The 15,594-nt window shown below is 43.5% G+C and overlaps 1 protein-coding gene across 2 annotated transcripts in view; it reads left to right on the top strand.

The window, feature by feature from the left end:
• DIS3L2 (DIS3 like 3'-5' exoribonuclease 2) overlaps window positions 1-15,594 on the top strand; it is an 838,626-nt gene that overhangs the window by 497,888 nt on the left and 325,144 nt on the right. For both annotated transcript variants that reach the window (XM_063916542.1, XM_063916543.1), the window contains exon 11: window positions 13,282-13,361. In XM_063916542.1, coding sequence (XP_063772612.1) covers window positions 13,282-13,361 — 80 coding nt within the window. The remainder of the gene's footprint in view (window positions 1-13,281; window positions 13,362-15,594) is intronic.

The following is a 15,594-nucleotide window of genomic DNA, read 5'->3' as shown; positions in this document are numbered from 1 at the left end:
ATTATGTGATCATTAATGTTCCTGCTTTTGTGTGCTAACGCCATACAAGATATATTTTATTATTGTGTATAATTTAACGTGACATAAGAATGCACATAGAGATTATACTTGAAGGCTGTCCCTGTTTTAGGATACCTAATTGTGTTTTATGTACACCTGTGTATGTTGGTTTTATGTATGATTGGTCAGAATGTACCACGTGACCATTTTAAGCTAAAATATAACTGGGATAACCAGAATGGACACATTACTTCTTGAGGAAGGGGAGAGAATCCCCAAAACGCGTTGAAGTTGCTACCATTTTTCACGTCTATTTGTTTTATTGGATGAATAAAAGCCGTGTGTCTTTGAAAGAATCATCGGTCTGCCTGATTCCTGCCGTCTGTACTGTGAAGGATACAAAAGATACCTTTATGTGCACGCGAGACAGGACTCTAATGTAAGTGTTATTCCAAAAGCCCAGCTCGTTTTAGATGAATGTACACCTGATGTCTGTTGGCAGAAAGATACCTTTATGGGAAAGCGAGATAGAACTATAAAGTGAGTGTCTTTCTGATAACGGGGGAACATCTGAACGCCGCTTTGGATGAAGACATGGCTTTACAAGTTTCCGTTTTAAAGTTTTAATATTTTAAAACAGCGCTAGTTTGCAACCACCTATTGTTTTGTAAACATTTAAAAAGGAGCACGTTTTCTCTTTCTTAATTAACTGTTGAGTCTCTCAAAATCCACAGATAAACAGATTCCTCCAATATTAACCAGCTGGGGCTACTCAAGATAGTCTTTTATTTAAGAGGCTTCAATGCACTAGTTGTGCTAAGATTAAACATTACGCTTTTTGCAGCACTCCTTAGTCCTGGCCAGGACTTAAATTACAGTTAAATAGTTCTTGGGCATATGCCCACTCACATCCACTGGAGGGGTCTTGATATCTCTGCGTTCCTTACGGGTCCCGTTTAGGTCACCTGGAGAGACAGCTGTTCAGGAATATTATCCTCCTTGCAGTTGGTGAGATCATTCCGGCTTGTGCAAACGTGCAGTGGGGCTGCTAATGCGTTTCTCCGCCGCCTCTAGGGTTCTGCGGCTTTCTCAGAGGTCAGGGGGCATTACTCTCCCTGTTCAGTTTAAATAGCGGTGTCCGGCGCTGCTTCCTTCTCACAATCCAAATACCTCTCTGATGTCTCATCTGAAGAGCAAAGAGAGCATATGATCCTGTCATACACTGAATCCTGTGTTACTGATGAGGATTCTCCCTTGCAGATTGATGTCCCTGCTTTAGTGGATGCTAATAAGCATATCCTTAAAATCAATGATGATGAGGATTCCACTACTGTGGCAAAATTTTAACAGCAGAGGGTGGTTAAAACGATTTTACCCCATTCTGATTATCTTGTGGACATCAGACTGGAAACCAGGTCTAATCCAGGGAAGAAGTCCCCTCTGCCAAAACGGGCCTTGGCTCACTATCCTCTCCCTGCAAAGTTATTAACAAAGGGGAAACCACCGCTGTGGATTCTCATGTCACCCATCTGGTGGTGTCATCCACTCTGCCTGTCACCACTGTCAACTCACTGAACGAACCGACCGACAAACGTGTGGAGGGATTTATATATATATATATATATATATATATATATATATATATATATATATAATTTTATGTACACACATACATCTATATATTATATTATATTACACTCCCTTACTGGAGCCATTGATAGACCCTACTATAGCTGCCTCTAAGCTGTGGGTTCAGGCATTAGAGGAAGAGCTGCCCGAGGATATATCTGACATGCCAGATAAAACCTGCATCTGCAATCTCGCAATACCACCACCGCCTATATGATCAGGAGGCGTCCTCTGAGGCAGGTGTAAGGCAGCCAAGGCGTCGACCATGTCTGTCCTGGCTCGCCGCATACTGTGGTTGAAGTCATGGAAAGTGGACCTGGACTCTAAAAGACCTTGAAGGTTCTCCCCTTCACTGGGGACATTATGTTTGGGGGAAGACCTAAATAAAATAGTGTCTGAAATAGCAGCTGCTAAAATGGCTTTTCTTCCCACTACCAATCCTTCTGCAGAAGGCCTTTAGGTACCACTTTTCGTTCCTTTCGGCCTCAAGGGAATTCAAAAGGTCAGGCATAACGCCCAAGGCCAAACAATCCTGGGCAGCCCGTCAGCCTGCTTCAAAACATGACAAGCCTGCTGCACACCCAGGTCTGGTAAAAGACCACTTCAGACGCATGGGTACTGGAAGCTGTCTCTCACGGGTACGCTATCTCTTTCCAGAGACGTCCCCCTTGCCAGTTTTACCATATGGCTCTCCCTACGGATCCATTGAAGGTGCAAGCTTTACAAACTGTGGTGAGTTCTCTTGTGAGTACAGGAGTGGTTATGCCAGTACCTCAGTCACTAAGAGGCAGAGGTTACTTTTCGTCCCTGTTTCTAGACCAAACGATGGGTCTTTCCGGCCTATACTCCACTTCAAATCTCTGAACAAGTTTTTGAGAGTGTCTAGGTTTCGTAGGAAATGCTGCACTCAATTGTGCTGGCTATAAAACGCGGAAACTATATGGTATTATGGTATCCCTGGATATACAGGGTGCATACCTGCATATACCTATTGCCATATCGCATCAGCAGTTTCTGCAGTTTGCTACTGGCAACCTCCATTCCAATTCCAGGCTCTGCTATTTGGACTGGCTACGAATCCTCAGCTCTTCACCAAGTTCATGGCCGTGATGGCTCATCTCCGTCGCCATGAAGTTAGAATTCTGCCGTACCTAGATGACCTGCTGATTCTGGAAAATTCTTAGGAAGTTCTCCTATGTCATCTGCAACTGACGGGTAACCTTCCTGCAAGCCCACGGGTAGCTTATCAATGGAAGTAGTCCTCGCTGGTCCCAGCTCAGAGCATGGTGCACCTGAGGGCACTCCTGGACACACACAGACAGAGACTGTTTCTGTATCCAGAAAAAGTCCTGAAGATTAAGGACAGGAGAAGACACTTCATGTGTCGCCCCAGAGTGTCAATACACTCGGCGATACATGTACTTGGCCTCATGGCGTCGACCTTCGACATAATAGATGACGCTCAATTTCATTCCCACCCACTATAGAGGTTAATCATTTCCAAGTGGGGTGGCCTGCCTCATTGGATCAGATCTGTTATGATCTATTTGACTCTGGGGGTTCGCCTGTCATCCTTGGTGACTCCAGGACCAGCAATTGAGCAGGGGCCATCCCTTTTGGGTCCCCGACTAGGTCCTGCTGACAACGGACGCCAGTTTGAGGGAATGGGGAGCGGTGTTGGCGCAACACTCTTTTCTAGGTCGTTGGACCAAGGAGGAATCACTCCTTCCAATAAATATTCTGGAGTTGAGGGGAGTGTTCAATGCACTATTTCTCGTCCTGACTCTAGTACAGATTAGGCCTGTTAAAGTATAATCAGACAACGCCATCACAGTGGCATACATAAACCATCAAGGCGGCTCTCGAAGCCGGATGGAAGTGTGAGAAATCCTTGTTGGTGGAATGCCATCTGCCAGCGATATCGGCAGTGTTCTTTACGGGTGTCCTGAACTGGGAACTTCATCAGTCGCCTGGACGTGCATGCCGGAGAGTGTAGTCTTCATCCAGAAGTCTTTCAACTCCTTGTGGACAGGTGGGGCCTACCGGACGTAGACCTCATGGCGTCTCGACACATCACAAACTTCCAGTCTTCGGATCAAGGACCAGGGATCCTCAAGCAGCGTTCATGGACGCACTGGCGGTTTCGTGGAACTTTCGGCTGCCCCATAGTTCCCTCCAGTGTCAATTCTGCCCAGGGTACTACAGAAGTTCAAACAAGAAGGAGGAATACTACTTCTATGCACTCCAGCATGGTCTCAAAGACATTGATTCTCAGACCTGCACAGTCTATCAACAGAGAATCCCCGTCTACTGTACTTCCTCAGCGCCTGGACCTCCTCATACAGGGCCCTTGTGTCTACCCAGACCTGGTCAGACTGGCTTTGACGGTGTGGCTCTTGAAGCATCACTCCTGAGGGCCAAAGGTTTCTTTGAGGTGGTTATCCAGAGTATGTTGAAAGTCCGCAAACCGGTCTCTGCCCAGATTTAAAAAAGGGTTTGGAATTCTTACTTCACCTGGTGTGCTGATAAGAATTATAATGTCTCTACGTTCAGAACTTCCAGAATTCTGGCTTTTCTGCAACGAGGCCTTGACTTAGGTCTCCGGCTGGCCTCCCTCAAGATTCACATATCTGCCTTGTCGGTATGGTTTCAGTGAAAAATTGTGTTTATACCCGACGTTCATACTTTCACTCAGGGCGTACTTAGGATTCAGCCTCCCTATGTCCCTCCTGTGGCTCCATGGGATTTGACTATTGTACTGAAAGGCCTGCAAGAGTCTTCAAATGAACCTCTTGAGTCTGCAAAACTTAAATGGCTCAGGGCCAAGGTCCTGTTCTTGCTGGCTATTGTCTCGGCAAGACTGGTGTTGGACTGGGGCGCCTTGTCCTGTCGTCCACCCTATTTGATTCTTCACATGACCGGGCAGCACTACGAACTCAACCTGGTTTTTTGCCGAAGGTGGTGTCATCTTTTCACCTTAATCAAAAGATTGAGGTCCCGGCCTTTATCTCTTCAGACTTGTCTTCCAAAGAGCCTTCTTTGGATGCTGTAAGGGCTCTCCGTATCTATGTGGATAGGACTGCCTCTATTAGGAGGTCAGATACCCTTTTTATCTTGTTTTGGTTTCTACAAACATGGCTGGCCGGCGAATAAGCAAACCTTGGCCATATGGATTAGAATGGTGATTGCACAAGCTTATGCGCAGGCTGGTCTCCCAGCTCCTGCTGCTATTAAAGCCCATTCTACTCTGTCTGTTGGACCTTCTTCGGCAGCCCGGCATGGTGCGTCCCCAGAACAATTATGCAAGGTGGCTACGTGGTCCTCAGTGAACACGTTTAATTAGGTTCTATGCCTTTGATACTTCCGCCTCCCAGGATACTTCCTTTGGATGCCGGGTTCTCATACCCGCTAAGGCACATCCCCTCCCTTGAGGAACTGCTTTAGGACATCCCCAATGTTTTTCCTGTGGAAACCAATGTACCCTGCTGCAGAAAAGGAGTGTTATAGTAGACTTACCATGGTTAACACTTTCTGTGAGGTACATTGGTTCCACAGGAAAAACATTGGGGTGTATAGTGTAAACATTGGGGTGTATAGTGGAACTTAGTCCAGAGGCTTGATTATCTTGATTAGCCCCAGCTGGTTACTATTGGAGGAATCCATTTATCTGTGGATTTTGAGAGACTGCACAGTTAATTAAGAAAGAGAAAACAAGCTCCTTTTTAAATGTTTGTTTGCTGTTAACCCATATATAAATTTGGGAAGCTTTCCATGTCATTTGTTTTATAATGCCGGCTGGTGTTTGTATGTTTATTATATGATTGTGTTTTATTAATGTGCTTTACCAAGATTACAGTTTGTACTGCTTTATCATTTTGGATTCGAAATGAAAGATTTTTCCTTTTGGGTTAGAATTGCACTTCATTTTGGATAGCAAATTAAGGAGCTTTGACCGATCAAATAAAAAAATCCTTGATTGCTGTTGGATGATAAACACTGGTTTGGTATAGTTCTCAATACAGGGGTAAAGAGCAAACTACTTCTAACCATGTACCATGGATTATCAAGAAGATGCTTAATCTGTCATGTCTTAATATAATTGGATATACCGTTTCTGTAGTATTTAATAATTTTCTAAAATTACATTTTAGATATGAAAAAAATGGGTAGTACATATTTTTGCATGCATTTGACTTAAGCAAAAAAATTTCTCATGACGTTTTGCTTAAATGAGCATGGTTGAGATATGTGTTACTATTTAACATGGAAAAAAAAATTTAGTTACCAGTGTAGTACTGCATGTAGAGTAGACACTATAAAATTTATTTGTATATTTGGTCTGCAGCAGCAATCCCCCACATCTTCTGAAATAATTCTTTTTATGTTTTTTTATAATTTCTTGTAGTTGTTTCCCATTGATCTCCATCCTGGACTGCGACAGTTTTTTTTTTTGTGGGGAGGGTTTATGAACTCAACAAAATGTCCCTTTCCCATTTTATTTACCCACCCATACTTTTATCGATCACAGGTTTACTTCATGGCATTAAGCTGTTTTTATTTAAATTTTATTTTTTTATTTCATTTTTTTTTTAATAATATTTTTTTGCACCCAGTTTTTGTGTCCGAGACAAGTGTTGGTCACATGGGTCATAGTCATATGCTACTCCACTACTACTTTAGTGCAGTCTTTTCTTTTTAATTAATCATAAGTATTTGATGCTTTTGCCAATACATTTAATAAATGTGTATATTTTGAGAACGCAACATCCAAAGAAGTAGTGGGGGGAAAAATGTGCATGTAATGCATATTTAAAAAGATTAAAAAAAGCGTGTAATACTCTTTATATTAATCAATACTTCAGCATGGTAAATATTATGAAATTTGGGAATACAGAAGGAATCTGGGGATTTTGTGGTGTGTTATAAAGTTACTGTTTCACAACTTGATGAAAGGAGAGACACTGTTGACCAGGCCTCTAATCCTCCTGTATTCCATCTCATATGAACCTTTTGCAGAATCCTAATCCTTCATTTCACATCAAAGCAGTTGATGTTGGCAACAGAGCATTAAATGTAGCATTTGGAGTGCACAATGTTGGATCACATTGCAGGAGATCTAATAAGTAGAGGTTTTGGTTAAGAACAGGTCTTCAGATCAGCCAGATGGTGCGTGCTGCCAATCCCTACTTTACTCCTTTTCTTGGAGAGGTGAGTTTGACAGAGGATGATTTTAGACGATCACTGCAAATTTTGTATAAATCCTTGAGCCCAAGGTTGGTAAACATATATTGCAAGTCTCTGTTAGCTTTTTATTTTGCTTCGATTCCCCAGAACCTTTATAAAGGTTTAACTATAGTACTTTAATAGTCCCGGGGTCAGATTCTTTTAGCTGATTCTGCTCGCAGCCTATGTTTGTGTGATAAGAATTTGCCTACCGATGCTGGCCGTAAAATACACTATTGTAATTGAGTTTGTCCTCTGGTGTACCAGTAGCAATTGTTACTAAAGACCAGAAATAAGATAATTAGTGGGATACATTCTGATTTTATTGTTTTTTAAAATCATTTCATTTAAGTAGAAAAAAAGGAGTTGCGTTATAAAAAAATATCCAAAGTAAGCTTCACATCTAGCCACATGAAGATCAGCCTGTGCTGCCGTTCTCTTTGTTATGCACTGTAGAGCCAGAATTTTATTATTTAGGGTATCCTGGTAACATGGACAAAAGCGGAGTTGATCTGAGTGACTGCAAATGTTTGGATATACACAAGGCTGAACCTGCCACACGACATCTAGGGATGAAAGAACCCGTAAAATATTATGATATGTTGGAATTATCAATAATTGGGCAGTAAATATGCTGTCAGGTGATCTTTTATATGAAACATGCTAGCAGTGCAAGTTTTTACTAGTGTATTGTAGGGTTATCCAACTGGTGGATTGCAGGCTGTATGTGATCATCTGAACAACGCTTTATTTGTTTTTTTTTTATAAAATAGAATTTATCACCAAAGTTGACGAGGGCTTGGCTGATGAGAAGTTAACTTTTTACTGTCTGGGGCAATTCTCATCCTTCCTATGAGAATTTAGAATAGTGCATTCTTCCCAACCATCTCGATCTTGGTGGAAAAGTCCAGCTTTTTGGGCACTCTACTGCCATCCCACCAGCCGGTCTCAGTGTCTGTGCGAGAGGGAAATTGAGTTTGCCCCTCTTAACATCTGCTTTGCTTAGCAAAAACAAGAAGTGAATAGAAGCTGTGCACATGTGTGTGGAGTCTGTTCAGTGGATCAGAGGGATTGGGAGCATGCCCTGCAGATCCCCGAGCTCTGGGCATTCTCCCAGCATGACTAAAATAGAGGCGTAGGTCGTGGTCATGACATTTACAGTGAGGCCACACCCCTTTTTGGGAGTCTGATCTGCATTTACCTGAAGTTAGAAGGTATGCTAGGGAACCCTGCCTGTCATGTGCTGAAATATACATGGTCAAATGTGATCCTCTTCATTAGCTTTCGGAGAAACCCTTGTACTTGTGATTTGCACTTTTAAAGCTAAGGACACACTTGTCCAATTCTCATCTATTGCAACCTCAGGCCAACTAGTTGGTGAGACATTGATAGAGTGTGTACACTCAATCAAACTCTGGTTGCTTCCATTCCTGGTTGTCTGGTCTTGTCAAAAGATTTTTAAATCTGCTGTAAACTCAGGAGAGCAGAATACCATGCACCAGACACATTTAGAAGTGTGTTCGCTCCTCAGACTGCATCTCTCCCCCCCTCGGTGCGATGTGTGCTGAGTGAGGGTAGGTGCTCACTTCACCCAGCGGTGAAGTAAGCGATGTAACTAGATAGCGCCAATCTAGAACCGGCGCTAGCAATGCGTGGGGCCGCACATCATTATCGCTATGGGGCATACACACAGAGATCCATGCTTAATTTCTGAGCAATCTAGTCGGATTGCTTAGAAATGATGCACAGATCTTTCCGTATGTACCCCCCTTAAGTCCATATCCAGCTTTAGGCTAAAAGAAAAAATAATATGAAGTTTGACTGTAGCAATGTGTTTTTCTAGAAAAGATCAGCATTTACGGAGACCTTAATATGTAGCAGTTTTCACTTTTTTTCTCTCCCTGTAAGCCTCAGTTGTGATTTTATTATTATTATTATTATTATTATTATTATTATTATTAATAAACAGTTTCTTATATGGCACAGCAAATTCTGTTGCGCGTTACAACTGGAACATTTTCTAGACTGTCTAAATTAAAAGCAGAACTTCACCTACATTTTTGAACTACACTGCAGGTGTTGCAGATGTAACATGTGCAGAGAGAGTTAGATTTGGGTGGGGTGTGTTCAAACTGAAATCTAAATTGCAGTGTAAAAATAAAGCAGCCAGTATTTACCCTGCACAGAAAAAAAATAACCCACCCAAATCTAACGAGCCCTACACACTTGGCGATGTTTCTGATTTGGACGATGTCCTCGTTTTCAACAATTAATGACATTGTCCAAATTGGCTTGCTATGTTTAACGAGGGAAAACCAAACGATGAATGACTGCGGGGACGCGCATTGCTAATCGTTGGTGCCTCCAAACTAAATGAAATGAACGATATATCGTTCACTTATGAGGAATATCGTTCATATTGCTCGTGTATGTCGCCAAGTGTGTACAGCCCTTATCTCTCTCTGCACATGTTACATCTGCCTCACCTGCAGTCCAACATGGTTTTGCCTATTAATATGCTTTTTTTTGGATTGCTAACAAACCTGAATAACCCCTAGTATCAGGGCCGTCTTTTCGTATGGGCTCAATGGGCTCTTGCCCAAGGGCCCCAGGAGTAAAAGGGCCCTAGGCTGATAGCTGAGGGTCCCCTCTTTCCAGGGGTACCAGATTTTTGAAAATCGGCCCTGGGGAACCGGAGATATCTGACTTCAAAGCAGTGGACCCCATCCAAGCCTGTTAATTGTTTTTTACCAGCCAGATATCTCAGGTTCTGTCTGACTTAGAGTTTTTCTGAGAGAATACTACAAAAGCTGGGACTCTCCCCTTTTGGTGGACACTGGCAGCTTGTCTCTACTATGCCCAGAACCAGAGATATCAGCCTGCCAGCAGCTGGTCCCTGCTCTAGCTCCACATGCCTAAAATGCAGTTTTATATGTTTGTTGGTGGATTGTTCTGGCTCCTAAACTCTGATCCCCAAGTCCTCAGTACCTCCTGAAAGGTGGGACTCTCTAGTTTTATTTTTATCCAATTAAAGCTAAGAAATCTATTTCCAGGAACTGGAGATATCTGCAGTCAAGCAAGCTGCCCTGACCCCCGGAAAATGATGAATATTAAGCCCACTCCACTTTCCACCCCTCCCCTGCGTATTAAACACCCCCTACCACCCTGGAAGTCATGTACCGGGGCCCCTTCATTCAGCACAATGTCCCCTTCTACAGTTTAGCGTTCTCCTTCCCGTCCCATTTGTGCAGTAAAGGAGTAATTAACAGAAATTATTTCTCCAGGTCCTACATGCTGAGCGAAAGATAGAACCCCCCCTACCACCTGCAGGACATCAAAGCTGCCGCTGATAACACCCCCCACCCCTACCGCTGATGGGTGGGTAGGGGGCCCAGTGCATTGCTGTGCCCAGGGGCCTACACTGCTGTTAAGACGGCTCTGCCTAGTATACTGAATGACTGTACTTAAGAAACCATGACTTAATGATTACTCTTCCCAGAGCTGAATTGCCATAAATTTAAAGTTTTACATCCCTCTGTTCTGATAATCTGCACATTTTGTGAAGTCCTCCACAACTAATGTAGTCTGGAAAGTCTACCTACTTTACCTGCAGCTAATGTTTTAGGTTGTGAAGACAATTCTACTTTGGCAGATGTGTGGATTTACCCTTATGTGTGCCACTGCCAGTGGATTCTCTCCTTAGTACATTTTGTCACACAGGTGGGATAATAAAATGTGTGCCTACCCATGGAGATTCTTTTTGGAATATACGGACTCTCAAACATTTCTTGAACAACGTTTGTAGTGTTGCAGGGCTCATTATCTTGCTGCAATCAGGGAATACCTTTGCCATGAAGGAGTGTACTTGGTCTGCAACAATGCTTAAATAGGTGTCAAAGTAACATGCACATGAATGCCAGGATCCAGTCTCTTGTCTGCTTGCCTTCTTCCCGTACCATAGGGCATCCTGATGCCATAAGCCCCCAAGTAAACAACACAGACCTGGCCGTCCACATGGTTTAAAACAATGTGTTTAATGAGACCAGGGCACCTTTTTCCATTGCTTGATGGTCCGGTTCTGACACACATGTGCCTATTGAAGGTGCTGTGCACTCTGCCCTTTCTGTGGTACACAGCAAGCTGTGATGTGCTGTGTATTTCGGCACCTTTCTATCATAGCAAGTATTAACTTTTTCAGCAGTTTATGTTACAGTACAGTAGCTCTTATCTGTAATCGAATTAGACAGGCCTTCGCTACCCACACATCAGTGAGCCTTGGATGCCCATATCCCTATCACCTTACTTAGACCACTCTTGGTAGGTAATAAACACTGCATACCGGGAACACCCCACACAACCTGATGTTTTTGCGATGATCTGACCCAGTCATCTACAGTAGCTATTACAATCTGGCCCTGGTTTAAGTGACTTAGATCTTCACACTTGCTCAACTTCACGAACTGAGAGTTCACTTGCTGCTTTAATATATTCCACTCCTTGACAGGTGCCATTGTAATGATATAATCCCTGTTATTTGCTTCACCTGTCAGTGGGTTTAATGTTATGGTTGATCACTGTATATCTGTGTGTAGTGGAAAATGTATGCATATCCTTGCTACTCCTTAAAAACTCAATAAGAAGCCTTTGTCTGTTTGTCCTGCTGACAGTGTAGAGCTGCATTTGTCTGGTGGTTCCCCGCTTGGTTTAAACAAGATATGCTCATGTTGAGATTACAGTGCATCCGGAAAGTATTCACAGTGCTTCACTTTTTCCACATTTTGTTGTTACAGCCTTATTCCAAAATAGATCAAATTCATTTTTTCCGTCCAAATTCTACAACCAATACCATATAATGGCCACATACAAAAAGTTTTTTTTAGATTTTTGCAGATTTATTTAAAATAAAAAATTAAATCACATGTACGTATGATTGTATATGTAAGTATTCACAGCCTTTGCCATGAATCTCAAAATTGAGCTCAGGTGCATCCTGTTTCCATGATCATCCTTGAGATGTTCCTACAGCTTAATTGGAGTCGACCTGTGGTAAATTCAGTTGATTGGACATGATTTGAAAAGGAACACACCTGTCTATATAAGGTCCGACACTTGACCGTGCATGTCTGAGCACAAACCAAGCATGAAGGCTATGAAATTGTCTGTAGACCTCTGAGACACGATTATCCCGAGGCACAAATCTGGGGAAGGGTACAGAAAAATATCTGCTGCTTTGAAGGTCCTAAAGAGTACATTGGCCTCCATCATCCATAATGGAAGAAGTTTGGAACCACCAGGACTCTTCCTAGACCTGGCTGGCTGTCTTAACTGAGCGATTGGGGGAGAAGGGCCCTAGTCAGGCAGGTGACCAAGAACCCGATGGCCACTCTGTCAGAGCTACAGCATTCCTCTGTGGGGAGAGGAGAACCTTCCAGAAGCACAACTATCTCTGCAGCAATCCACCAATCAGGCCTGTATGGTAAAGTGTCCAGACGGAAGCCACTCTTTAATAAAAAGCACATGGCAGCCCACCTGGAGTTTGCCAAAATGCACCTGAAAGACACTCAGACCATGAGAAACAAAATTCTCTGGTCTGATGAGACAAAGATTGAACCCTTTGGCATGAATGCCAAGCGTCATGTTTGGAGGAAACCAGGCACCACTCATCACCAGGCTAATACCATCCCTACATTGAAGCATGGTGGTGGCAGCATCATGCTGTGGGGATGTTTTTCAGTAGCAGGAACTGGGAGACTAGCAGGACAACGACCCTAAGCACACAGCCAAGATCTCAAAGGAGTGGCTTAAGGACAACTCTGTGAATGTCCTTGAGTAGCCCAGCCAGAGCCCAGACTTGAATCTGATTGAACACCTCTGGATGAATCTGAAAATGGCTGTGCACCGACGCTTCCCATCCAACCTGATGGAGCTTGAGAGGTGCTGCAAAGAGGAATGGGCAAAACTACCCAAATATAGGTGTGCCAAGCTTGTGGCATCATATTCAAATAGACTTGAGGTTGTAATTGCTGCCAAAGGTGCATCAACAAAGTATTGAGCAGAGGCTGTGAATACTTATGTACATTTGATTTCTTTATTATTTTTAATAAATTTGAAACAATTTAAAAAACACTTTCATGTTGTCATTATGGGGTATTGTGTGCAGAATTTTGAGGGGGGAAAAATGAATTTATTCCATTTTGGAATAAGGCTGTAATGTAACAAATTGTGGAAAAAGTGATGTGAATACTTTCCGGATGCACTGTATGTCACGTACAAGTTTAAATTTAAACAGCAAAAAAACTGTGTACTGGGTTTTGTGGGGTGCAGGTATGGTCAGGACAACTTTTTTTAATTCTATTTGCGGATAACCCTTTTAAACGTGTCCTGTAAATGATATATGTGTACAACTTTTGCTTTTGTATTACATCTCAGGAAGGAGTGTGTCTTCACTATTGATCCTGCCACGGCTAGAGACCTGGATGATGCCCTATCCTGCAAGCTGCTCCCAGATGGTATGGACCCACTTGTGTTTTTTAACCGATCTGTTCTTTAGGTTTTTGGATATGTGATATTGTGGATATACTCTTTATTTGCTTTTGTTCTGAATCTTGAGGATAGTACAACCTACAGTATATGCGTGTATTATATTTGTTCCATGAGAGAAGAGCCAGATTGTATATGAAATATGAGGGTTATAGATTCTTCCTTAATACAAATAGCCTTTATTGTAGTAACTGAATTGTGAGTAAATCATAAGAAAAAGAAAATTGGTTTATACAGTATCCTTTTTATTTTATTTTTTTTCTCTTTGGATGGTCTCTGGTTCCTGGGCACAATAAGTTTCCGCAGCTTTTGTGATTTCTAACACCAGGTTCATACAGCTGTACTGGAGGAATTTGGAGCAGAAGCCTGAATGTGTGCCAACTGCAGGGTTAGCGGAGTAACCTGCCAGGCTACCAGTGCAGGGGGAAACAGCAGAGTCAGCACTGTTTGTTTGAAAACCTTTTTGCTTTTTATGTTTAGATTCCATCTGCTCTTGATGCTTCATTCAGTCATCTCAGCAGTGATGTAATTAATGTGCTGCACGTACAGTATGATGTCTGTTTTCAATACAAAGGGATGCCAGTGGCATGACATCACATGACAGCTACAGTATGTGACGTGGGATTTGGCCAATGGCCAAATGAGATTTATACCCTGAATAGTCTCTGTGTAAACACTTAATCTCTCAAAGAGACTGAGCAGCTTGCTACCATTTCTATTATGAGACAGTTTTGGGGTTATAATGCTTTATATTAAAAAAATTTAATTTTTCTCTGACGTCCTAGTGGATGCTGGGAACTCCGTAAGGACCATGGGGAATAGCGGGCTCCGAAGGAGGCTGGGCACTCTAGAAAGATTTATGACTACCTGGTGTGCACTGGCTCCTCCCACTATGACCCTCCTCCAAGCCTCAGTTAGATTTTGTGCCCGGCCGAGGTTGGATGCACACTAGGGGCTCTCCTGAGCCCTTAGAAAGAAAGTATAGATTTAGGTTTTTTATTTTCAGTGAGACCTGCTGGCAACAGGCTCACTGCAGCGAGGGACTAAGGGGAGAAGAAGCGAACTCGCCTGCTTGCAGCCGGATTGGGCTTCTTAGGCTACTGGACACCATTAGCTCCAGAGGGATCGACCGCAGGCCCAGTCCTTGGTGTTCGGTCCCGGAGCCGCGCCGCCGTCCCCCTTACAGAGCCAGAAGCAAGAAGAGGTCCGGAAAATCGGCGGCAGAAGACATCAGTCTTCACCAAGGTAGCGCACAGCACTGCAGCTGTGCGCCATTGCTCCTCACACACACTTCACACTCCGGTCACTGAGGGTGCAGGGCGCTGGGGGGGGGCGCCCTGAGAAGCAATTATAACACCTTGGCTGGCAAAAATACCACAATATATAGCCCCAGAGGCTATATATGTGGAAAATACCCCTGCCAGAATCCAGAAAAAAGCGGGAGAATAGTCCGCGGAAAAGGGGCGGAGCTATCTCCTGCAGCACACTGGCGCCATTTCTCCTTCACAGATCCGCTGGAAGGAAGCTCCCTGGCTCTCCCCTGCAGTCTACACTACAGAAAAGGGTAAAAAAAGAGAGGGGGGGGCACTAAATTTAGGCGCTGTATAAATTATATAGAAAAAGCAGCTATAGGGGACATAACTCAGTTAGTCCCTGCATTATATAGCGCTCTGGTGTGTGCTGGCATACTCTCACTCTGTCCCCCCAAAGGGCTTTTGTGGGTCCTGTCCTCTGTTGGAGCATTCCTTGTGTGTGTGCGGTGTGTCGGTACGGCTGTGTCGACATGTTTGATGAGGATAATGATGTGGAGACGGAGCAGATGCCTTTAGAAGGGATGTCACCCCCTGCGGGGCAGACACCTGAGTGGTTGAGCTTATGGAAAGAAATGAGTGCACGTATAGACTCCTTACATAAGAAATTTGACGACATGCCAAATGTGGGACAGCCGACTTAGCTCGTGCCTGTCCAGGCGTCGCACAGGTCATCAGGGGCTCTAAAACGCCCGCTACCTCAGACCGCAGACCCAGATGTCGACACTGATACTGACACCAGTGTCGACGACGATGAGTCTAACCTGATGCCCACTAAGGCCATTCATTGCATGATTGTGGCATGAAAGGTGTTACACATTTCTGATATAAATACAGGTACCACTAAAAAGGGTATTATGTTTGGGGAGAAAAAACTACCCGTAGTTTTTCC

The sequence above is a fragment of the Pseudophryne corroboree genome, chromosome 4 (genome assembly GCF_028390025.1).
Source record: "Pseudophryne corroboree isolate aPseCor3 chromosome 4, aPseCor3.hap2, whole genome shotgun sequence".
NCBI lineage: Eukaryota > Metazoa > Chordata > Amphibia > Anura > Myobatrachidae > Pseudophryne > Pseudophryne corroboree.
The sequence above is the reverse complement of the archived record's forward strand: the minus strand, read 5'-3'. Positions and strand labels throughout refer to the sequence as shown.